The 23,849-nt window shown below is 49.7% G+C and overlaps 1 protein-coding gene across 1 annotated transcript in view; it reads left to right on the top strand.

The window, feature by feature from the left end:
* The window catches only part of LOC142200095 (fibrocystin-L-like), a 178,476-nt gene that overhangs the window by 134,628 nt on the left and 19,999 nt on the right, over window positions 1–23,849 (top strand). The window contains exon 65 of the mRNA XM_075270159.1: window positions 1,579–1,690. Within this exon, the coding sequence (XP_075126260.1) occupies window positions 1,579–1,690 (112 nt within the window). The remainder of the gene's footprint in view (window positions 1–1,578; window positions 1,691–23,849) is intronic.

Genomic DNA, 23,849 nt, shown 5'->3' with positions numbered 1-23,849 from the left:
CTAAAAAGAGAAACAGCAGGGACTTACACTAAATGAATACTGAATCCTTACCCAAAAACTATCAATATACTCAACCCCTTCTACTCTATAAAATGGCCTAAATGTTATAGAAACCCTGTCATGTAGTCTTCAAGAGGATCCAACTCCAGTTCTTTGTACCCTTCAATAGGCGCCACACTACTGATTTCAGTACAATTACAATTTTTCCTTTAGCCCCCACCATTCCTGAATATTCTGTTCTGCTATTTTATAATTTGTCAATTAGGCTCTTTACTATCAGGTGGGCAGTGCCTGATTGTTTGCTTTTGCCTGAGACCACCCACCTGACATTAGAGTCTATTTGACTTATTGGATGTTAAAACTAACAGCACTGATTTCTCAGGAACGGTGGGGACTAGAGAAAATTTTTCAACTGTGCTGGAAGTAGTGGAGCTGACTTAGTAAGTAGATGGTTTGAGTTGGTGGAGATGATGAATGGTCCACTTTAAATTAAATGTCCACCATTTTGTCTTTGAGACTTAGTCCTAAAATTATGTGCTGATTGATCTCTTATTATACCTATTAAACGGACAGAACTGCAAATCCATCGCAGAGGCAAAGAATTAGATGACAAAAGTCTTAATGCATATGGAGTATAAAAGGAAGGCAGACTTTTTTTTGTATATTTACAGGAAATCTGTTACCAGGCCTGAACCGTCCTCATGTCCTTATACTGCCGGGGCTTAGGAACCCCTAACCTGACAATATTATTCCAAATTTAGAGTATGTTCACAAACACTCGTTCAGGGACAGTTATTTCTCTCCACCCCCTGTAAATAAACATGCTTTACACGTTCAGTACTGTAGAAAAAAGGAACCCCGAAACATATTCCTATAAGATATGTCAATAGGACAATTTATTGGTATACAGTATTGTGCAAAAGGTTTAGGCGGGTGTGAAAAAAGCTCTGCAAAGTAAGAATGCTTTCAGAAATGTGATAATGTATGTGAATGTAAAAAAGAGAAAACTAAATGCCATCAATATTTGGTGTGACCTTTGCCCTTTGGAGGAGGAGTCCTGGAAGTGATGATACGACCATCACAGATATAGCCTTGATCTCGTCATCCTCCAGTCTGTCTGGGATGACATGAAGAGACAGACTGATTGGAGCAAGCCTACATCCACAGAAGATCTGTGCTTAGTTCTCCAAGATGGTGGTGGTAACAACCTCCCTGCCAAGCTCTGCCAAATACTGTCTGCAAGTACCGAGAAGAACTGATGGAAGGCAAAGGGCAAAGGTCACACCGAATATTGATGGGGTTTACATTTCTCTTTTTCTCATACATTTAATGTTGTCCTTTGACCTAAATAAACAATTAACACTTCTATTTCTGAAAGCCTTCCAGCATTTTTCCCCTTACTTTCCTAAAACTGTTACCTGTACATCAGGTCTAATGTTTCCTATGGCTTCCTTCAGGAATGCACTGAAAGCATTTCCTGACATGAAAGCTGCACTTTGATTGGTTGTTATGGGCACCAAAGACAAAAATAATTTAGAAAAATATAAAATTAATTTATACATTTATCATGTTTTTTAGAAATCCTTGCTGGTGGGCTCTAGTCCGGACTTTGACTGCAGCGATGTCTTGACAGACAGTGATCCCAATGTCAGGCTTTCTGCTCCACACCGCAGTGCCCGACCCCCGACAGGTAATCCTAGAACAGAATATCAAGAGCATTTCCATCAATATAATCAGTAAAATTTACAGAAACCATCCAGGATAAGTAAAGGTATCATTGTTCACATTTCTTGGCACAGTTCCAGCAATATCATAACTTAAGTCAACAATTGCAAGAATTTTGGTAGAGTTGTAATAATCGAGATTGTTGTAAGTCCCTGCAGCTGTTTTCTCAGGGAAATATTTAGGTTGATTTAAGGTCGCAGCTGTGTTACCGCGTCTTATGAGTGACCAAAGTATATAATGGATCCTTAGTAGAGATGAGCGAACAGTGTTCTATCGAACTCATGTTCGATCGGATATTAGGCTGTTCGGCATGTTCGAATCGAACCGAACAACGCGTGGTAAAGTGCGCCATTACTTGATTGAGTGTAACGTGGCACTGACGGGCTCAATCGCCGCAACCCAGCTTTCCCAGGATCCTGAATGGAATACACTGACAGTGTATTCCCGTATACCCCATATACACACCCCAAATCCCCGTTCCAACGGTGTGCCCCCCCCACCTTCACCCCAGAAATACCCTGCAAGTCCCCTAGCAATAGGATTGGGGCTATATACACCCACTATTTTTGCTACTGGTATACAGTGCCATTGTCTGACTGGGAATTCAAAGAATATATTGGGGTTACGTGCACCCACAATTTTTGCTACTGGTATATAGTGCCATTGTCTGACTGGGAATTCAAAGAATATATTGGGGTTACAAATACCCTCATTTCTTGCTACTGGTATATAGTGCCATTGTCTGACTGGGAATTCAAAGAATATATTGGGGTTACAAATACCCTCATTTCTTGCTACTGGTATATAGTGCCATTGTCTGACTGGGAATTCAAAGAATATATTGGGGTTACAAATACCCTCATTTCTTGCTACTGCCATATAGTGCCATTGTCTGACTGGGAATTCAAAGAATATATTGGGGTTACAAATACCCTCGTTTCTTGCTACTGGTATATAGTGCCATTGTCTGACTGGGAATTCAAAGAATATATTGGGGTTACAAATACCCTCATTTCTTGCTACTGCCATATAGTGCCAGTTTCTGACTAGGAATTCAAAGAATATATTGGGGTTACGTGCACCCACAATTTTTGCTACTGCTATATAGTGCCATTGTCTGACTGGGAATTCAAAGAATATATTGGGGTTACAAATACCCTCATTTCTTGCTACTGCCATATAGTGCCAGTTTCTGACTGGTAATTCAAAGAATATATTGGGGTTACGTGCACCCACAATTTTTGCTACTGGTATATAGTGCCATTGTCTGACTGGGAATTCAAAGAATATATTGGGGTTACAAATACCCTCATTTCTTGCTACTGCCATATAGTGCCAGTTTCTGATTGGTAATTCAAAGAATATATTGGGGTTACGTGCACCCACAATTTTTGCTACTGGTATATAGTGCCATTGTCTGACTGGGAATTCAAAGAATATATTGGGGTTACAAATACCCTCATTTCTTGCTACTGCCTTATAGTCCCAGTTTCTGACTAGGAATTCAAAGAATATATTGGGGTTACGTGCACCCACAATTTTTGCTACTGCTATATAGTGCCATTGTCTGACTAGGAATTCAAAGAATATATTGGGGTTACAAATACCCTCATTTCTTGCTACTGCCATATAGTGCCAGTTTCTGACTAGGAATTCAAAGAATATATTGGGGTTACGTGCACCCACAATTTTTGCTACTGCTATATAGTGCCATTGTCTGACTGGGAATTCAAAGAATATATTGGGGTTACAAATACCCTCATTTCTTGCTACTGGTATATAGTGCCAGTTTCTGACTAGGAATTCAAAGAATATATTGGGGTTATGTGCACCCACAATTTTTGCTACTGGTATATAGTGCCATTGTCTGACTGGGAATTCAAAGAATATATTGGGTTTACAAATACCCTCATTTCTTGCTACTGCTATATAGTGCCAGTTTCTGACTGGGAATTCAAAATGCGCAAGGCTTCCGGAAAGGGACATGGACGAGGCCGTGGGCGAGGTTGGGGGAATGGTTCTGGGGAGCAAGGTAGCAGTGAAGCCACAGGGCGTCCCCTGCCTACTCCTGTGGGGCAGGAAGCATTGCGCCACTCCACAGTGCCAGGTTTGCTTGCCACATTAACTAAACTGCAGGGTACAAACCTTAGTAGGCCCGAGAACCAGGAACAGGTCTTGCAATGGCTGTCGGAGAACGCTTACAGCACATTGTCCAGCAGCCAGTCAGACTCTGCCTCCTCTCCTCCTATTACCCAACAGTCTTGTCCTCCTTCCTCCCAAAATTCCCAAGCTTCACAGAACAATAACCCCAACTGTCCCTGCTCCCCAGAGCTGTTCTCCGCTCCTTTCATTGTCCCTCAACGCAGTGACGCATCCAGGGCATCCAGTTGACCTGCGCATTGTGCGGGAGGAGGAGATGAGACAGGAGTTGGAAGAGGAAGTGGTGGATGATGAGGACACTGACCCGACCTGGACAGGGGGGATGTCAAGCGGGGAAAGTAGTGTGGATGTTGAGGCAGGTGCAGCACCAAAAAGGGTAGCTAGAGGCAGAGGCAGAGGTCAGCAGCTTAGGCAAAGCCAGGCCACACCCGGAATCTCCCAAGATGTTCCAGTTCGTACCCAGCCCCGAAAAACTCCCACCTCGAGGGCACGTTTCTCGAAGGTGTGGAGTTTTTTCAAGGAATGCGCCGAGGACAGATATAGTGTTGTCTGCACAATTTGCCTCTCGAAATTGATTAGAGGCTCTGAGAAGAGCAACCTGTCCACTACTTCAATGCGCCGTCATTTGGAATCCAAGCACTGGAATCAGTGGCAGGCAGCAACGGCAGGACAAAGGCCGCCTGCCGTTCACGCCACTGCCTCTGCCTCTGCCACTGCCACTGCCACTGCTGACTGTGCTGGCGATGCACTCCAGAGGACGAGCCAGGACACCACTTCATCTGCCTCCGCCACTTTGTTGACTTCTTCCTCATCCTCCCCTGTTCCTGTCTTATCTCCTTCTCCTGCACCATCAAAGGCACCATCAGGCGCTTCTTTACAACAACCCACCATCTCTCAGACATTGGAGCGGCGGCAGAAATACACTGCTAACCACCCACACGCGCAAGCCTTGAACGCCAACATCGCTAAACTGCTGGCCCAGGAGATGTTGGCGTTCCGGCTTGTTGAAACTCCCGCCTTCCTGGACCTGATGGCAACTGCGGCACCTCGCTATGCCGTCCCTAGCTGTCACTACTTCTCCCGGTGTGCCGTCCCCGCCTTGCACCAGCACGTGTCACTCAACATCAGGCGGGCCCTTAGTTCCGCGCTTTGCACAAAGGTCCACTTGACCACCGACGCGTGGACAAGTGCATGCGGACAGGGACGCTACATTTCACTGACGGCACACTGGGTGAATGTAGTTGAGGCTGGGACTGCTTCCCAAACTGGCCCGGTGTACCTCGTCTCCCCGCCTAACATTCCTGGCAGGGACACGAGAAGAACACTCCCCTCCTCCTCCTCCTCCGCCACCGCCTCCTCCTCCGCTGTTAGATTGACCCCAGCTACGAGTTGGAAACGTTGCAGCACTGGCGTTGGTAGACGTCAGCAGGCTGTGCTGAAGCTGATCAGCTTGGGGGACAGACAGCACACTGCCTCCGAGGTGAGGGATGCCCTCCTCGATGAGACGGCAATATGGTTTGAGCCGCTGCACCTGGGCCCAGGCATGGTCGTTTGTGATAACGGCCGGAACCTGGTAGCAGCTCTGGAGCTTGCCGGACTCCAACATGTTCCATGCCTGGCCCACGTCTTCAACCTAGTGGTGCAACGTTTCCTAAAGAGCTACCCCAATGTTCCAGAGCTACTGGTGAAAGTGCGGCGCATGTGCGCCCACTTTCGCAAGTCGACAGTAGCCGCTGCTAGCTTAAAATCTCTCCAGCAACGCCTGCATGTGCCACAACACCGGCTTTTGTGCGACGTCCCCACACGCTGGAACTCAACGTTTCAGATGTTGAATAGAGTGGTTGAGCAGCAGAGACCTTTGATGGAATACCAGCTACAAAACCCTAGGGTGCCACAAAGTCAGCTGCCTCAGTTTCACATCCATGAGTGGCCATGGATGAGAGACCTTTGTGACATCCTACGGGTCTTTGAGGAGTCCACAAGGAGGGTGAGCTCTGAGGATGCGATGGTGAGCCTTACAATCCCGCTCTTGTGTGTTCTGAGAGAATCCCTGATTGACATCAGGGATAACTCAGATCACACAGAGGAGTTAGGGATAGCATCCGATCCGTCACAGCTGGAGAGTAGGTCCACACATCTGTCCGCTTCACTGCGTTTAATGGAGGAGGAGGAGGAGGAGGAGGAGGAAGAAGAGTTGTCCGATGATGTGATGGTGATACAGGAGGCTTCCGGGCAACTTCGAATCGTCCCATTGTTGCAGCGCGGATGGGTAGACATGGAGGATGAGGAGGAAATGGAGATTGAACTTTCCGGTGGGGCCAGAGGAGTCATGCCAACTAACACTGTGGCAGACATGGCTGAGTTCATGTTGGGGTGCTTTACAACTGACAAGCGTATTGTCAAAATCATGGAGGACAACCAGTACTGGATCTTTGCTATCCTTGACCCCCGGTATAAAAACAACATCTCGTCTTTTATTCCGGTAGAGGGGAGGGCCAATCGCATCAATGCTTGCCACAGGCAATTGGTGCAGAATATGATGGAGATGTTTCCAGCATGTGACGTTGGCGGCAGGGAGGGCAGTTCCTCCAGTAGGCAACCAAGTTCTCACCGGTCCACACAAACGAGGGGCACACTGTCTAAGGTCTGGGACACCTTGATGGCACCCCCTCGCCAAAGTGCCGCCACGGAGGGTCCTAGTGTCACCAGGCGTGAGAAGTATAGGCGCATGTTGCGGGAATACCTTTCCGACCACAGCCCTGTCCTCTCCGACCCCTCTGCGCCCTACACGTATTGGGTGTCAAAGTTGGACCTGTGGCTTGAACTTGCCCTATATGCCTTGGAGGTGCTGTCCTGTCCTGCCGCCAGCGTCCTATCTGAGAGGGTGTTCAGTGCAGCCGGTGGCATCATCACTGACAAGCGCACCTGTCTGTCAGCTGAGAGTGCCGACCGGCTCACTTTGATAAAAATGAACCACCACTGGATAGAGCCTTCATTTTTGTGCCCACCTGTGTAAAGCACCCCAACATGAAACTCCATGTCTGTACTCAACCTCTCCAATTCCTCCGCATCCTCATACTCATCCACCATAAGCGTTGCACAATTCTGCTAATACTAGGCTCCCTCCACCCTGATTTCCCCCAACTCTGCTGGTTAGAGGCTCCCTCCACCCTGCTTTCCCACAACTCTGCTGGTTAGAGGCTCCCTCCACCATGAATTTGCCCAAACTGGGCTGGTTAGAGGCTCCCTCCACCATGAATTGGTCCAAACTGGGCTGGTTAGAGGCTCCCTCCACCATGAATTTGCCCAAACTGGGCTGTTTAGAGGCTCCCTCCACCATGAATTGGTCCAAACTGGGTTTTTTAGAGGCTCCCTCCACCATGAATTGGTCCAAACTGGGGTTTTTAGAGGCTCCCTCCACCATGAATTGGTCCAAACTGGGGTTTTTAGAGGCTCCCTCCACCATGAATTTGCCCAAACTGGGCTGTTTAGAGGCTCCCTCCACCATGAATTGGTCCAAACTGGGCTGTTTAGAGGCTCCCTCCACCATGAATTGGTCCAAACTGGGTTTTTTAGAGGCTCCCTCCACCATGAATTGGTCCAAACTGGGGTTTTTAGAGGCTCCCTCCACCATGAATTGGTCCAAACTGGGGTTTTTAGAGGCTCCCTCCACCATGAATTGGTCCAAATTGGGGTTCTTAGAGGCTCCCTCCACCATGAATTTGCCCAAACTGGGCTGGTAAGAGGCTCCCTCCACCATGAATTGGTCCAAACTGGGCTGGTTAGAGGCTCCCTCCACCATGAATTTGCCCAAACTGGGCTGTTTAGAGGCTCCCTCTACCATGAATTGGTCCAAACTGGGCTGTTTAGAGGCTCCCTCCACCATGAATTGGTCCAAACTGGGGTTTTTAGAGGCTCCCTCCACCATGAATTGGTCCAAATTGGGGTTTTTAGAGGCTCCCTCCACCATGAATTGGTCCAAACTGGGTTTTTTAGAGGCTCCCTCCACCATGAATTGGTCCAAATTGGGGTTTTTAGAGGCTCCCTCCACTATGAATTTGCCCAAACTGGGCTGGTTAGAGGCTCCCTCCACCATGAATTGGTCCAAACTGGGCTGGTTAGAGGCTCCCTCCACCATGAATTTGCCCAAACTGGGCTGTTTAGAGGCTCCCTCCACCATGAATTGGTCCAAATTGGGGTTTTTAGAGGCTCCCTCCACCATGAATTTGCCCAAACTGGGCTGGTTAGAGGCTCCCTCCACCATGAATTGGTCCAAACTGGGCTGGTTAGAGGCTCCCTCCACCATGAATTGGTCCAAACTGGGCTGTTTAGAGGCTCCCTCCACCATGAATTGGTCCAAACTGGGCTGTTTAGAGGCTCCCTCCACCATGAATTGGTCCAAACTGGGCTGTTTAGAGGCTCCCTCCACCATGAATTGGTCCAAACTGGGCTGTTTAGAGGCTCCCTCCACCATGAATTGGTCCAAACTGGGTTTTTTAGAGGCTCCCTCCACCATGACTTTGTCCAAACTGGGGTTTTTAGAGGCTCCCTCCACCATGAATTGGTCCAAACTGGGGTTTTTAGAGGCTCCCTCCACCATGAATTTGCCCAAACTGGGCTGTTTAGAGGCTCCCTCCACCATGAATTGGTCCAAACTGGGCTGTTTAGAGGCTCCCTCCACCATGAATTGGTCCAAACTGGGTTTTTTAGAGGCTCCCTCCACCATGAATTGGTCCAAACTGGGTTTTTTAGAGGCTCCCTCCACCATGAATTGGTCCAAACTGGGGTTTTTAGAGGCTCCCTCCACCATGAATTGGTCCAAACTGGGGTTTTTAGAGGCTCCCTCCACCATGAATTTGCCCAAACTGGGCTGTTTAGAGGCTCCCTCCACCATGAATTGGTCCAAATTGGGGTTTTTAGAGGCTCCCTCCACTATGAATTTGCCCAAACTGGGCTGGTTAGAGGCTCCCTCCACCATGAATTTGCCCAAACTGGGCTGTTTAGAGGCTCCCTCCACCATGAATTGGTCCAAATTGGGGTTTTTAGAGGCTCCCTCCACCATGAATTTGCCCAAACTGGGCTGGTTAGAGGCTCCCTCCACCATGAATTGGTCCAAACTGGGCTGGTTAGAGGCTCCCTCCACCATGAATTTGCCCAAACTGGGCTGTTTAGAGGCTCCCTCCACCATGAATTGGTCCAAACTGGGCTGTTTAGAGGCTCCCTCCACCATGAATTGGTCCAAACTGGGATTTTTAGAGGCTCCCTCCACCATGGATTGGTCCAAACTGGGTATTTTAGAGGCTCCCTCCACCATGAATTGGTCCAAACTGGGGTTTTTTGAGGCTCCCTCCACCATGAATTGGTCCAAACTGGGGTTTTTAGAGGCTCCCTCCACCATGAATTTGCCCAAACTGGGCTGTTTAGAGGCTCCCTCCACCATGAAATGGTCCAAACTGGGCTGTTTAGAGGTTCCCTCCACCATGAATTGGTCCAAACTGGGTTTTTTAGAGGCTCCCTCCACCATGAATTGGTCCAAACTGGGGTTTTTAGAGGCTCCCTCCACCATGAATTGGTCCAAACTGGGGTTTTTAGAGGCTCCCTCCACCATGAATTTGCCCAAACTGGGCTGTTTAGAGGCTCCCTCCACCATGAATTGGTCCAAATTGGGGTTTTTAGAGGCTCCCTCCACCATGAATTTGCCCAAACTGGGCTGGTTAGAGGCTCCCTCCACCATGAATTGGTCCAAACTGGGCTGGTTAGAGGCTCCCTCCACCATGAATTTGCCCAAACTGGGCTGTTTAGAGGCTCCCTCCACCATGAATTGGTCCAAACTGGGTTTTTTAGAGGCTCCCTCCACCATGAATTGGTCCAAACTGGGGTTTTTAGAGGCTCCCTCCACCATGAATTGGTCCAAACTGGGGTTTTTAGAGGCTCCCTCCACCATGAATTTGCCCAAACTGGGCTGTTTAGAGGCTCCCTCCACCATGAATTGGTCCAAAGTGGGCTGTTTAGAGGCTCCCTCCACCATGAATTGGTCCAAACTGGGTTTTTTAGAGGCTCCCTCCACCATGAATTGGTCCAAACTGGGGTTTTTAGAGGCTCCCTCCACCATGAATTGGTCCAAACTGGGGTTTTTAGAGGCTCCCTCCACCATGAATTGGTCCAAACTGGGCTGTTTAGAGGCTCCCTCCACCATGAATTGGTCCAAACTGGGGTTTTTAGAGGCTCCCTCCACCATGAATTGGTCCAAATTGGGGTTCTTAGAGGCTCCCTCCACCATGAATTTGCCCAAACTGGGCTGGTAAGAGGCTCCCTCCACCATGAATTGGTCCAAACTGGGCTGGTTAGAGGCTCCCTCCACCATGAATTTGCCCAAACTGGGCTGTTTAGAGGCTCCCTCTACCATGAATTGGTCCAAACTGGGCTGTTTAGAGGCTCCCTCTACCATGAATTGGTCCAAACTGGGCTGTTTAGAGGCTCCCTCCACCATGAATTGGTCCAAACTGGGGTTTTTAGAGGCTCCCTCCACCATGAATTGGTCCAAATTGGGGTTTTTAGAGGCTCCCTCCACCATGAATTGGTCCAAACTGGGTTTTTTAGAGGCTCCCTCCACCATGAATTGGTCCAAATTGGGGTTTTTAGAGGCTCCCTCCACTATGAATTTGCCCAAACTGGGCTGGTTAGAGGCTCCCTCCACCATGAATTGGTCCAAACTGGGCTGGTTAGAGGCTCCCTCCACCATGAATTTGCCCAAACTGGGCTGTTTAGAGGCTTCCTCCACCATGAATTGGTCCAAATTGGGGTTTTTAGAGGCTCCCTCCACCATGAATTTGCCCAAACTGGGCTGGTTAGAGGCTCCCTCCACCATGAATTGGTCCAAACTGGGCTGGTTAGAGGCTCCCTCCACCATGAATTGGTCCAAACTGGGCTGGTTAGAGGCTCCCTCCACCATGAATTGGTCCAAACTGGGCTGTTTAGAGGCTCCCTCCACCATGAATTGGTCCAAACTGGGTTTTTTAGAGGCTCCCTCCACCATGAATTGGTCCAAACTGGGGTTTTTAGAGGCTCCCTCCACCATGAATTGGTCCAAACTGGGGTTTTTAGAGGCTCCCTCCACCATGAATTTGCCCAAACTGGGCTGTTTAGAGGCTCCCTCCACCATGAATTGGTCCAAACTGGGCTGTTTAGAGGCTCCCTCCACCATGAATTGGTCCAAACTGGGTTTTTTAGAGGCTCCCTCCACCATGAATTGGTCCAAACTGGGGTTTTTAGAGGCTCCCTCCACCATGAATTGGTCCAAACTGGGGTTTTTAGAGGCTCCCTCCACCATGAATTTGCCCAAACTGGGCTGTTTAGAGGCTCCCTCCACCATGAATTGGTCCAAATTGGGGTTTTTAGAGGCTCCCTCCACTATGAATTTGCCCAAACTGGGCTGGTTAGAGGCTCCCTCCACCATGAATTTGCCCAAACTGGGCTGTTTAGAGGCTCCCTCCACCATGAATTGGTCCAAATTGGGGTTTTTAGAGGCTCCCTCCACCATGAATTTGCCCAAACTGGGCTGGTTAGAGGCTCCCTCCACCATGAATTGGTCCAAACTGGGCTGGTTAGAGGCTCCCTCCACCATGAATTGGTCCAAACTGGGCTGTTTAGAGGCTCCCTCCACCATGAATTGGTCCAAACTGGGCTGTTTAGAGGCTCCCTCCACCATGAATTGGTCCAAACTGGGCTGTTTAGAGGCTCCCTCCACCATGAATTGGTCCAAACTGGGCTGTTTAGAGGCTCCCTCCACCATGAATTGGTCCAAACTGGGTTTTTTAGAGGCTCCCTCCACCATGACTTTGTCCAAACTGGGGTTTTTAGAGGCTCCCTCCACCATGAATTGGTCCAAACTGGGGTTTTTAGAGGCTCCCTCCACCATGAATTTGCCCAAACTGGGCTGTTTAGAGGCTCCCTCCACCATGAATTGGTCCAAACTGGGCTGTTTAGAGGCTCCCTCCACCATGAATTGGTCCAAACTGGGTTTTTTAGAGGCTCCCTCCACCATGAATTTGTCCAAACTGGGTTTTTTAGAGGCTCCCTCCACCATGAATTGGTCCAAACTGGGGTTTTTAGAGGCTCCCTCCACCATGAATTGGTCCAAACTGGGGTTTTTAGAGGCTCCCTCCACCATGAACTTGCCCAAACTGGGCTGTTTAGAGGCTCCCTCCACCATGAATTGGTCCAAATTGGGGTTTTTAGAGGCTCCCTCCACTATGAATTTGCCCAAACTGGGCTGGTTAGAGGCTCCCTCCACCATGAATTTGCCCAAACTGGGCTGTTTAGAGGCTCCCTCCACCATGAATTGGTCCAAATTGGGGTTTTTAGAGGCTCCCTCCACCATGAATTTGCCCAAACTGGGCTGGTTAGAGGCTCCCTCCACCATGAATTGGTCCAAACTGGGCTGGTTAGAGGCTCCCTCCACCATGAATTTGCCCAAACTGGGCTGGTTAGAGGCTCCCTCCACCATGAATTGGTCCAAACTGGGCTGGTTAGAGGCTCCCTCTACCATGAATTGGTCCAAACTGGGCTGTTTAGAGGCTCCCTCCACCATGAATTGGTCCAAACTGGGCTGTTTAGAGGCTCCCTCCACCATGAATTGGTCCAAACTGGGCTGTTTAGAGGCTCCCTCCACCATGAATTGGTCCAAACTGGGATTTTTAGAGGCTCCCTCCACCATGGATTGGTCCAAACTGGGTATTTTAGAGGCTCCCTCCACCATGAATTGGTCCAAACTGGGGTTTTTTGAGGCTCCCTCCACCATGAATTGGTCCAAACTGGGGTTTTTAGAGGCTCCCTCCACCATGAATTTGCCCAAACTGGGCTGTTTAGAGGCTCCCTCCACCATGAAATGGTCCAAACTGGGCTGTTTAGAGGCTCCCTCCACCATGAATTGGTCCAAACTGGGTTTTTTAGAGGCTCCCTCCACCATGAATTGGTCCAAACTGGGGTTTTTAGAGGCTCCCTCCACCATGAATTGGTCCAAACTGGGGTTTTTAGAGGCTCCCTCCACCATGAATTTGCCCAAACTGGGCTGTTTAGAGGCTCCCTCCACCATGAATTGGTCCAAATTGGGGTTTTTAGAGGCTCCCTCCACCATGAATTTGCCCAAACTGGGCTGGTTAGAGGCTCCCTCCACCATGAATTGGTCCAAACTGGGCTGGTTAGAGGCTCCCTCCACCATGAATTTGCCCAAACTGGGCTGTTTAGAGGCTCCCTCCACCATGAATTGGTCCAAACTGGGTTTTTTAGAGGCTCCCTCCACCATGAATTGGTCCAAACTGGGGTTTTTAGAGGCTCCCTCCACCATGAATTGGTCCAAACTGGGGTTTTTAGAGGCTCCCTCCACCATGAATTTGCCCAAACTGGGCTGTTTAGAGGCTCCCTCCACCATGAATTGGTCCAAACTGGGCTGTTTAGAGGCTCCCTCCACCATGAATTGGTCCAAACTGGGTTTTTTAGAGGCTCCCTCCACCATGAATTGGTCCAAACTGGGGTTTTTAGAGGCTCCCTCCACCATGAATTGGTCCAAACTGGGGTTTTTAGAGGCTCCCTCCACCATGAATTGGTCCAAACTGGGCTGTTTAGAGGCTCCCTCCACCATGAATTGGTCCAAACTGGGGTTTTTAGAGGCTCCCTCCACCATGAATTGGTCCAAATTGGGGTTCTTAGAGGCTCCCTCCACCATGAATTTGCCCAAACTGGGCTGGTAAGAGGCTCCCTCCACCATGAATTGGTCCAAACTGGGCTGGTTAGAGGCTCCCTCCACCATGAATTTGCCCAAACTGGGCTGTTTAGAGGCTCCCTCTACCATGAATTGGTCCAAACTGGGCTGTTTAGAGGCTCCCTCCACCATGAATTGGTCCAAACTGGGGTTTTTAGAGGCTCCCTCCACCATGAATTGGTCCAAATTGGGGTTTTTAGAGGCTCCCTCCACCATGAATTGGTCCAAACTGGGTTTTTTAGAGGCTCCCTCCACCATGAATTGGTCCAAATTGGGGTTTTTAGAGGCTCCCTCCACTATGAATTTGCCCAAACTGGGCTGGTTAGAGGCTCCCTCCACCATGAATTGGTCCAAACTGGGCTGGTTAGAGGCTCCCTCCACCATGAATTTGCCCAAACTGGGCTGTTTAGAGGCTTCCTCCACCATGAATTGGTCCAAATTGGGGTTTTTAGAGGCTCCCTCCACCATGAATTTGCCCAAACTGGGCTGGTTAGAGGCTCCCTCCACCATGAATTGGTCCAAACTGGGCTGGTTAGAGGCTCCCTCCACCATGAATTGGTCCAAACTGGGCTGGTTAGAGGCTCCCTCCACCATGAATTGGTCCAAACTGGGCTGTTTAGAGGCTCCCTCCACCATGAATTGGTCCAAACTGGGTTTTTTAGAGGCTCCCTCCACCATGAATTGGTCCAAACTGGGGTTTTTAGAGGCTCCCTCCACCATGAATTGGTCCAAACTGGGGTTTTTAGAGGCTCCCTCCACCATGAATTTGCCCAAACTGGGCTGTTTAGAGGCTCCCTCCACCATGAATTGGTCCAAACTGGGCTGTTTAGAGGCTCCCTCCACCATGAATTGGTCCAAACTGGGTTTTTTAGAGGCTCCCTCCACCATGAATTGGTCCAAACTGGGGTTTTTAGAGGCTCCCTCCACCATGAATTGGTCCAAACTGGGGTTTTTAGAGGCTCCCTCCACCATGAATTTGCCCAAACTGGGCTGTTTAGAGGCTCCCTCCACCATGAATTGGTCCAAATTGGGGTTTTTAGAGGCTCCCTCCACTATGAATTTGCCCAAACTGGGCTGGTTAGAGGCTCCCTCCACCATGAATTTGCCCAAACTGGGCTGTTTAGAGGCTCCCTCCACCATGAATTGGTCCAAATTGGGGTTTTTAGAGGCTCCCTCCACCATGAATTTGCCCAAACTGGGCTGGTTAGAGGCTCCCTCCACCATGAATTGGTCCAAACTGGGCTGGTTAGAGGCTCCCTCCACCATGAATTTGCCCAAACTGGGCTTTTTAGAGGCTCCCTCTACCATGAATTGGTCCAAACTGGGCTGTTTAGAGGCTCCCTCCACCATGAATTGGTCCAAACTGGGGTTTTTAGAGGCTCCCTCCACCATGATTTGGTCCAAATTGGGTTTTTTAGAGGCTCCCTCCACCATGAATTGGTCCAAATTGGGGTTTTTAGAGGCTCCCTCCACTATGAATTTGCCCAAACTGGGCTGTTTAGAGGCTCCCTCTACCATGAATTGGTCCAAACTGGGCTGTTTAGAGGCTCCCTCCACCATGAATTGGTCCAAACTGGGGTTTTTAGAGGCTCCCTCCACCATGAATTGGTCCAAATTGGGGTTTTTAGAGGTTCCCTCCACCATGAATTGGTCCAAACTGGGTTTTTTAGAGGCTCCCTCCACCATGAATTGGTCCAAATTGGGGTTTTTAGAGTCTCCCTCCACTATGAATTTGCCCAAACTGGGCTGGTTAGAGGCTCCCTCCACCATGAATTGGTCCAAACTGGGCTGGTTAGAGGCTCCCTCCACCATGAATTTGCCCAAACTGGGCTGGTTAGAGGCTCCCTCCACCATGAATTTGCCCAAACTGAGCTGTTTAGAGGCTCCCTCCACCATGAATTGGTCCAAACTGGGGTTTTTAGAGGCTCCCTCCACCATGAATTTGCCCAAACTGGGCTGGTTAGAGGCTCCCTCCACCATGAATTGGTCCAAACTGGGCTGGTTAGAGGCTCCCTCCACCATGAATTGGTCCAAACTGGGCTGTTTAGAGGCTCCCTCCACCATGAATTGGTCCAAACTGGGCTGTTTAGAGGCTCCCTCCACCATGAATTGGTCCAAACTGGGCTGTTTAGAGGCTCCCTCCACCATGAATTGGTCCAAACTGGGCTGTTTAGAGGCTCCCTCCACCATGAATTGGTCCAAACTGGGTTTTTTTAGAGGCTCCCTCCACCATGAATTGGTCCAAACTGGGGTTTTTAGAGGCTCCCTCCACCATGAATTGGTCCAAACTGGGGGTTTTAGAGGCTCCCTCCACCATGAATTTGCCCAAACTGGGCTGTTTAGAGGCTCCCTCCACCATGAATTGGTCCAAACTGGGCTGTTTAGAGGCTCCCTCCACCATGAATTGGTCCAAACTGGGTTTTTTAGAGGCTCCCTCCACCATGGATTGGTCCAAACTGGGTTTTTTAGAGGCTCCCTCCACCATGAATTGGTCCAAACTGGGGTTTTTAGAGGCTCCCTCCACCATGAATTGGTCCAAACTGGGGTTTTTAGAGGCTCCCTCCACCATGAATTTGCCCAAACTGGGCTGTTTAGAGGCTCGCTCCACCATGAATTGGTCCAAACTGGGCTGTTTAGAGGCTCCCTCCACCATAAATTGGTCCAAACTGGGTTTTTTAGAGGCTCCCTCCACCATGAATTGGTCCAAACTGGGGTTTTTAGAGGCTCCCTCCACCATGAATTGGTCCAAACTGGGGTTTTTTAGAGGCTCCCTCCACCATGAATTTGCCCAAACTGGGCTGTTTAGAGGCTCCCTCCACCATGAATTGGTCCAAATTGGGGTTTTTAGAGGGTCCCTCCACTATGAATTTGCCCAAACTGGGCTGGTTAGAGGCTCCCTCCACCATGAATTGGTCCAAATTGGGGTTTTTAGAGGCTCCCTCCACCATGAATTTGCCCAAACTGGGCTGGTTAGAGGCTCCCTCCACCATGAATTGGTCCAAACTGGGCTGTTTAGAGGCTCCCTCCACCATGAATTTGCCCAAACTGGGCTGTTTAGAGGCTCCCTCTACCATGAATTGGTCCAAACTGGGCTGTTTAGAGGCTCCCTCCACAATGAATTGGTCCAAACTGGGGTTTTTAGAGGCTCCCTCCACCATGAATTGGTCCAAATTGGGGTTTTTAGAGGTTCCCTCCACCATGAATTGGTCCAAACTGGGTTTTTTAGAGGCTCCCTTCACCATCAATTGGTCCAAATTGGGGTTTTTAGAGTCTCCCTCCACTATGAATTTGCCCAAACTGGGCTGGTTAGAGGCTCCCTCCACCATGAATTGGTCCAAACTGGGCTGGTTAGAGGCTCCCTCCACCATGAATTTGCCCAAACTGGGCTGTTTAGAGGCTCCCTCCACCATGAATTTGCCCAAACTTAGCTGTTTAGAGGCTCCCTCCACCATGAATTGGTCCAAACTGGGGTTTTTAGAGGCTCCCTCCACCATGAATTTGCCCAAACTGGGCTGGTTAGAGGCTCCCTCCACCATGAATTGGTCCAAACTGGGCTGGTTAGAGGCTCCCTCCACCATGAATTGGTCCAAACTGGGCTGTTTAGAGGCTCCCTCCACCATGAATTGGTCCAAACTGGGCTGTTTAGAGGCTCCCTCCACCATGAATTGGTCCAAACTGGGCTGTTTAGAGGCTCCCTCCACCATGAATTGGTCCAAACTGGGCTGTTTAGAGGCTCCCTCCACCATGAATTGGTCCAAACTGGGTTTTTTAGAGGCTCCCTCCACCATGAATTGGTCCAAACTGGGGTTTTTAGAGGCTCCCTCCACCATGAATTGGTCCAAACTGGGGGTTTTAGAGGCTCCCTCCACCATGAATTTGCCCAAACTGGGCTGTTTAGAGGCTCCCTCCACCATGAATTGGTCCAAACTGGGCTGGTTAGAGGCTCCCTCCACCATGAATTGGTCCAAACTGGGGCTGTTTAGAGGCTCCCTCCACCATGAATTGGTCCAAACTGGGCTGTTTAGAGGCTCCCTCCACCATGAATTGGTCCAAACTGGGCTGTTTAGAGGCTCCCTCCACCATGAATTGGTCCAAACTGGTTTTTTTAGAGGCTCCCTCCACCATGAATTTGCCCAAACTGGGCTGGTTAGAGGCTCCCTCCACCATGAATTGGTCCAAACTGGGCTGGTTAGAGGCTCCCTCCACCATGAATTGGTCCAAACTGGGCTGTTTAGAGGCTCCCTCCACCATGAATTGGTCCAAACTGGGCTGTTTAGAGGCTCCCTCCACCATGAATTGGTCCAAACTGGGTTTTTTAGAGGCTCCCTCCACCATGAATTGGTCCAAACTGGGTTTTTTAGAGGCTCCCTCCACCATGAATTGGTCCAAACTGGGGTTTTTAGAGGCTCCCTCCACCATGAATTTGCCCAAACTGGGCTGTTTAGAGGCTCCCTCCACCATGAATTGGTCCAAACTGGGTTTTTAGAGGCTCCCTCCACCATGAATTGGTCCAAACTGGGTTTTTTAGAGGCTCCCTCCACCATGAATTGGTCCAAACTGGGGTTTTTAGAGGCTCCCTCCACCATGAATTGGTCCAAACTGGGGTTTTTAGAGGCTCCCTCCACCATGAATTTGCCCAAACTGGGCTGTTTAGAGGCTCCCTCCACCATGAATTGGTCCAAATTGGGGTTTTTAGAGGCTCCCTCCACTATGAATTTGCCCAAACTGGGTTGGTTAGAGGCTCCCTCCACCATGAATTGGTCCAAATTGGGGTTTTTAGAGGCTCCCTCCACCATGAATTTGCCCAAACTGGGCTGGTTAGAGGCTCCCTCCACCATGAATTGGTCCAAACTGGGCTGGTTAGAGGCTCCCTCCACCATGAATTGGTCCAAACTGGGGTTTTTAGAGGCTCCCTCCACCATGAATTGGTCCAAACTGGGGTTTTTAGAGGCTCCCTCCACCATGAATTGGTCCAAACTGGGTTTTTTAGAGGCTCCCTCCACCATGAATTGGTCCAAACTGGGGTTTTTAGAGGCTCCCTCCACCATGAATTGGTCCAAACTGGGGTTTTTAGAGGCTCCCTCCACCATGAATTTGCCCAAACTGGGCTGTTTAGAGGCTCCCTCCACCATGAATTGGTCCAAATTGGGGTTTTTAGAGGGTCCCTCCACTATGAATTTGCCCAAACTGGGCTGGTTAGAGGCTCCCTCCACCATGAATTGGTCCAAATTGGGGTTTTTAGAGGCTCCCTCCACCATGAATTTGCCCAAACTGGGCTGGTTAGAGGCTCCCTCCACCATGAATTGGTCCAAACTGGGCTGTTTTAGAGGCTCCCTCCACCATGAATTTGCCCAAACTGGGCTGTTTAGAGGCTCCCTCTACCATGAATTGGTCCAAACTGGGCTGTTTAGAGGCTCCCTCCACAATGAATTGGTCCAAACTGGGGTTTTTAGAGGCTCCCTCCACCATGAATTGGTCCAAATTGGGGTTTTTAGAGGTTCCCTCCACCATGAATTGGTCCAAACTGGGTTTTTTAGAGGCTCCCTTCACCATGAATTGGTCCAAATTGGGGTTTTTAGAGTCTCCCTCCACTATGAATTTGCCCAAACTGGGCTGGTTAGAGGCTCCCCTCCACCATGAATTGGTCCAAACTGGGCTGGTTAGAGGCTCCCTCCACCATGAATTTGCCCAAACTGGGCTGTTTAGAGGCTCCCTCCACCATGAATTTGCCCAAACTTAGCTGTTTAGAGGCTCCCTCCACCATGAATTGGTCCAAACTGGGGTTTTTAGAGGCTCCCTCCACCATGAATTTGCCCAAACTGGGCTGGTTAGAGGCTCCCTCCACCATGAATTGGTCCAAACTGGGCTGGTTAGAGGCTCCCTCCACCATGAATTGGTCCAAACTGGGCTGTTTAGAGGCTCCCTCCACCATGAATTGGTCCAAACTGGGCTGTTTAGAGGCTCCCTCCACCATGAATTGGTCCAAACTGGGCTGTTTAGAGGCTCCCTCCACCATGAATTGGTCCAAACTGGGCTGTTTAGAGGCTCCCTCCACCATGAATTGGTCCAAACTGGGTTTTTTAGAGGCTCCCTCCACCATGAATTGGTCCAAACTGGGGTTTTTAGAGGCTCCCTCCACCATGAATTGGTCCAAACTGGGGGTTTTAGAGGCTCCCTCCACCATGAATTTGCCCAAACTGGGCTGTTTAGAGGCTCCCTCCACCATGAATTGGTCCAAACTGGGCTGTTTGGAGGCTCCCTCCACCATGAATTGGTCCAAACTGGGTTTTTTAGAGGCTCCCTCCACCATGGATTGGTCCAAACTGGGTTTTTTAGAGGCTCCCTCCACCATGAATTGGTCCAAACTGGGGTTTTTAGAGGCTCCCTCCACCATGAATTGGTCCAAACTGGGGTTTTTAGAGGCTCCCTCCACCATGAATTGGTCCAAACTGGGGTTTTTAGAGGCTCCCTCCACCATGAATTTGCCCAAACTGGGCTGTTTAGAGGCTCCCTCTACCATGAATTGGTCCAAACTGGGCTGTTTAGAGGCTCCCTCCACCATGAATTGGTCCAAACTGGGCTGTTTAGAGGCTCCCTCCACCATGAATTGGTCCAAACTGGGCTGTTTAGAGGCTCCCTCCACCATGAATTGGTCCAAACTGGGATTTTTAGAGGCTCCCTCCACCATGGATTGGTCCAAACTGGGTTTTTTAGAGGCTCCCTCCACCATGAATTGGTCCAAACTGGGGTTTTTAGAGGCTCCCTCCACCATGAATTGGTCCAAACTGGGGTTTTTAGAGGCTCCCTCCACCATGAATTTGCCCAAACTGGGCTGTTTAGAGGCTCCCTCCACCATGAATTGGTCCAAACTGGGCTGTTTAGAGGCTCCCTCCACCATGAATTGGTCCAAACTGGGTTTTTTAGAGGCTCCCTCCACCATGAATTGGTCCAAACTGGGGTTTTTTAGAGGCTCCCTCCACCATGAATTGGTCCAAACTGGGGTTTTTAGAGGCTCCCTCCACCATGAATTTGCCCAAACTGGGCTGTTTAGAGGCTCCCTCCACCATGAATTGGTCCAAATTGGGGTTTTTAGAGGCTCCCTCCACCATGAATTTGCCCAAACTGGGCTGGTTAGAGGCTCCCTCCACCATGAATTGGTCCAAACTGGGCTGGTTAGAGGCTCCCTCCACCATGAATTGGTCCAAACTGGGGTTTTTAGAGGCTCCCTCCACCATGAATTGGTCCAAACTGGGGTTTTTAGAGGCTCCCTCCACCATGAATTGGTCCAAATTGGGGTTTTTAGAGGCTCCCTCCACCATGAATTGGTCCAAACTGGGGTTTTTAGAGGCTCCCTCCACCATGAATTGGTCCAAATTGGGGTTTGTAGAGGCTCCCTCCACTATGAATTTGCCCAAACTGGGCTGGTTAGAGGCTCCCTCCACCATGAATTGGTCCAAACTGGGCTGTTTAGAGGCTCCCTCCACCATGAATTTGCCCAAACTGGGCTGTTTAGAGGCTCCCTCCACCATGAATTGGTCCAAATTGGGGTTTTTAGAGGCTCCCTCCACCATGAATTTGCCCAAACTGGGCTGGTTAGAGGCTCCCTCCACCATGAATTGGTCCAAACTGGGCTGGTTAGAGGCTCCCTCCACCATGAATTGGTCCAAACTGGGCTGTTTAGAGGCTCCCTCCACCATGAATTGGTCCAAACTGGGCTGTTTAGAGGCTCCCTCCACCATGAATTGGTCCAAACTGGGCTGTTTAGAGGCTCCCTCCACCATGAATTGGTCCAAACTGGGCTGTTTAGAGGCTCCCTCCACCATGAATTGGTCCAAACTGGGTTTTTTAGAGGCTCCCTCCACCATGAATTGGTCCAAACTGGGGTTTTTAGAGGCTCCCTCCACCATGAATTGGTCCAAACTGGGGTTTTTAGAGGCTCCCTCCACCATGAATTTGCCCAAACTGGGCTGTTTAGAGGCTCCCTCCACCATGAATTGGTCCAAACTGGGCTGTTTAGAGGCTCCCTCCACCATGAATTGGTCCAAACTGGGTTTTTTAGAGGCTCCCTCCACCATGAATTGGTCCAAACTGGGTTTTTTAGAGGCTCCCTCCACCATGAATTGGTCCAAACTGGGGTTTTTAGAGGCTCCCTCCACCATGAATTGGTCCAAACTGGGGTTTTTAGAGGCTCCCTCCACCATGAATTGGTCCAAACTGGGTTTTTTAGAGGCTCCCTCCACCATGAATTGGTCCAAACTGGGTTTTTTAGAGGCTCCCTCCACCATGAATTGGTCCAAACTGGGTTTTTTAGAGGCTCCTCCACCATGAATTGGTCCAAACTGGGGTTTTTAGAGGCTCCCTCCACCATGAATTGGTCCAAACTGGGGTTTTTAGAGGCTCCCTCCACCATGAATTTGCCCAAACTGGGCCTGTTTAGAGGCTCCCTCCACCATGAATTGGTCCAAACTGGGCTGTTTAGAGGCTCCCTCCACCATGAATTGGTCCAAACTGGGTTTTTTAGAGGCTCCCTCCACCATGAATTGGTCCAAACTGGGTTTTTTAGAGGCTCCCTCCACCATGAATTGGTCCAAACTGGGGTTTTTTAGAGGCTCCCTCCACCATGAATTGGTCCAAACTGGGGTTTTTAGAGGCTCCCTCCACCATGAATTTGCCCAAACTGGGCTGTTTAGAGGCTCCCTCCACCATGAATTGGTCCAAATTGGGGTTTTTAGAGGCTCCCTCCACTATGAATTTGCCCAAACTGGGCTGGTTAGAGGCTCCCTCCACCATGAATTGGTCCAAATTGGGGTTTTTAGAGGCTCCCTCCACCATGAATTGGTCCAAATTGGGGTTTTTAGAGGCTCCCTCCACCATGAATTTGCCCAAACTGGGCTGGTTAGAGGCTCCCTCCACCATGAATTGGTCCAAACTGGGCTGGTTAGAGGCTCCCTCCACCATGAATTTGCCCAAACTGGGCTTTTTAGAGGCTCCCTCTACCATGAATTGGTCCAAACTGGGCTGTTTAGAGGCTCCCTCCACCATGAATTGGTCCAAACTGGGTTTTTTAGAGGCTCCCTCCACCATGAATTGGTCCAAATTAGGGTTTTTAGAGGCTCCCTCCACTATGAATTTGCCCAAACTGGGCTGTTTAGAGGCTCCCTCTACCATGAATTGGTCCAAACTGGGCTGTTTAGAGGCTCCCTCCACCATGAATTGGTCCAAACTGGGGTTTTTAGAGGCTCCCTCCACCATGAATTGGTCCAAATTGGGGTTTTTAGAGGTTCCCTCCACCATGAATTGGTCCAAACTGGGTTTTTTAGAGGCTCCCTCCACCATGAATTGGTCCAAATTGGGGTTTTTAGAGTCTCCCTCCACTATGAATTTGCCCAAACTGGGCTGGTTAGAGGCTCCCTCCACCATGAATTGGTCCAAACTGGGCTGGTTAGAGGCTCCCTTCACCATGAATTTGCCCAAACTGGGCTGTTTAGAGGCTCCCTCCACCATGAATTTGCCCAAAACTGAGCTGTTTTAGAGGCTCCCTCCACCATGAATTGGTCCAAACTGGGGTTTTTAGAGGCTCCCTCCACCATGAATTTGCCCAAACTGGGCTGGTTAGAGGCTCCCTCCACCATGAAATGGTCCAAACTGGGCTGGTTAGAGGCTCCCTCCACCATGAATTGGTCCAAACTGGGCTGTTTAGAGGCTCCCTCCACCATGAATTGGTCCAAACTGGGCTGTTTAGAGGCTCCCTCCACCATGAATTGGTCCAAACTGGGCTGTTTAGAGGCTCCCTCCACCATGAATTGGTCCAAACTGGGCTGTTTAGAGGCTCCCTCCACCATGAATTGGTCCAAACTGGGTTTTTTAGAGGCTCCCTCCACCATGGATTGGTCCAAACTGGGTTTTTTAGAGGCTCCCTCCACCATGAATTGGTCCAAACTGGGGTTTTTAGAGGCTCCCTCCACCATGAATTGGTCCAAACTGGGGTTTTTAGAGGCTCCCTCCACCATGAATTTGCCCAAACTGGGCTGTTTAGAGGCTCCCTCCACCATGAATTGGTCCAAACTGGGCTGTTTAGAGGCTCCCTCCACCATGAATTGGTCCAAACTGGGTTTTTTAGAGGCTCCCTCCACCATGAATTGGTCCAAACTGGGGTTTTTAGAGGCTCCCTCCACCATGAATTGGTCCAAACTGGGGGTTTTAG

This window comes from Leptodactylus fuscus, chromosome 4 (genome assembly GCF_031893055.1).
Source record: "Leptodactylus fuscus isolate aLepFus1 chromosome 4, aLepFus1.hap2, whole genome shotgun sequence".
Classification (NCBI taxonomy): Eukaryota; Metazoa; Chordata; class Amphibia; order Anura; family Leptodactylidae; genus Leptodactylus; species Leptodactylus fuscus.
The sequence above is the reverse complement of the archived record's forward strand: the minus strand, read 5'-3'. Positions and strand labels throughout refer to the sequence as shown.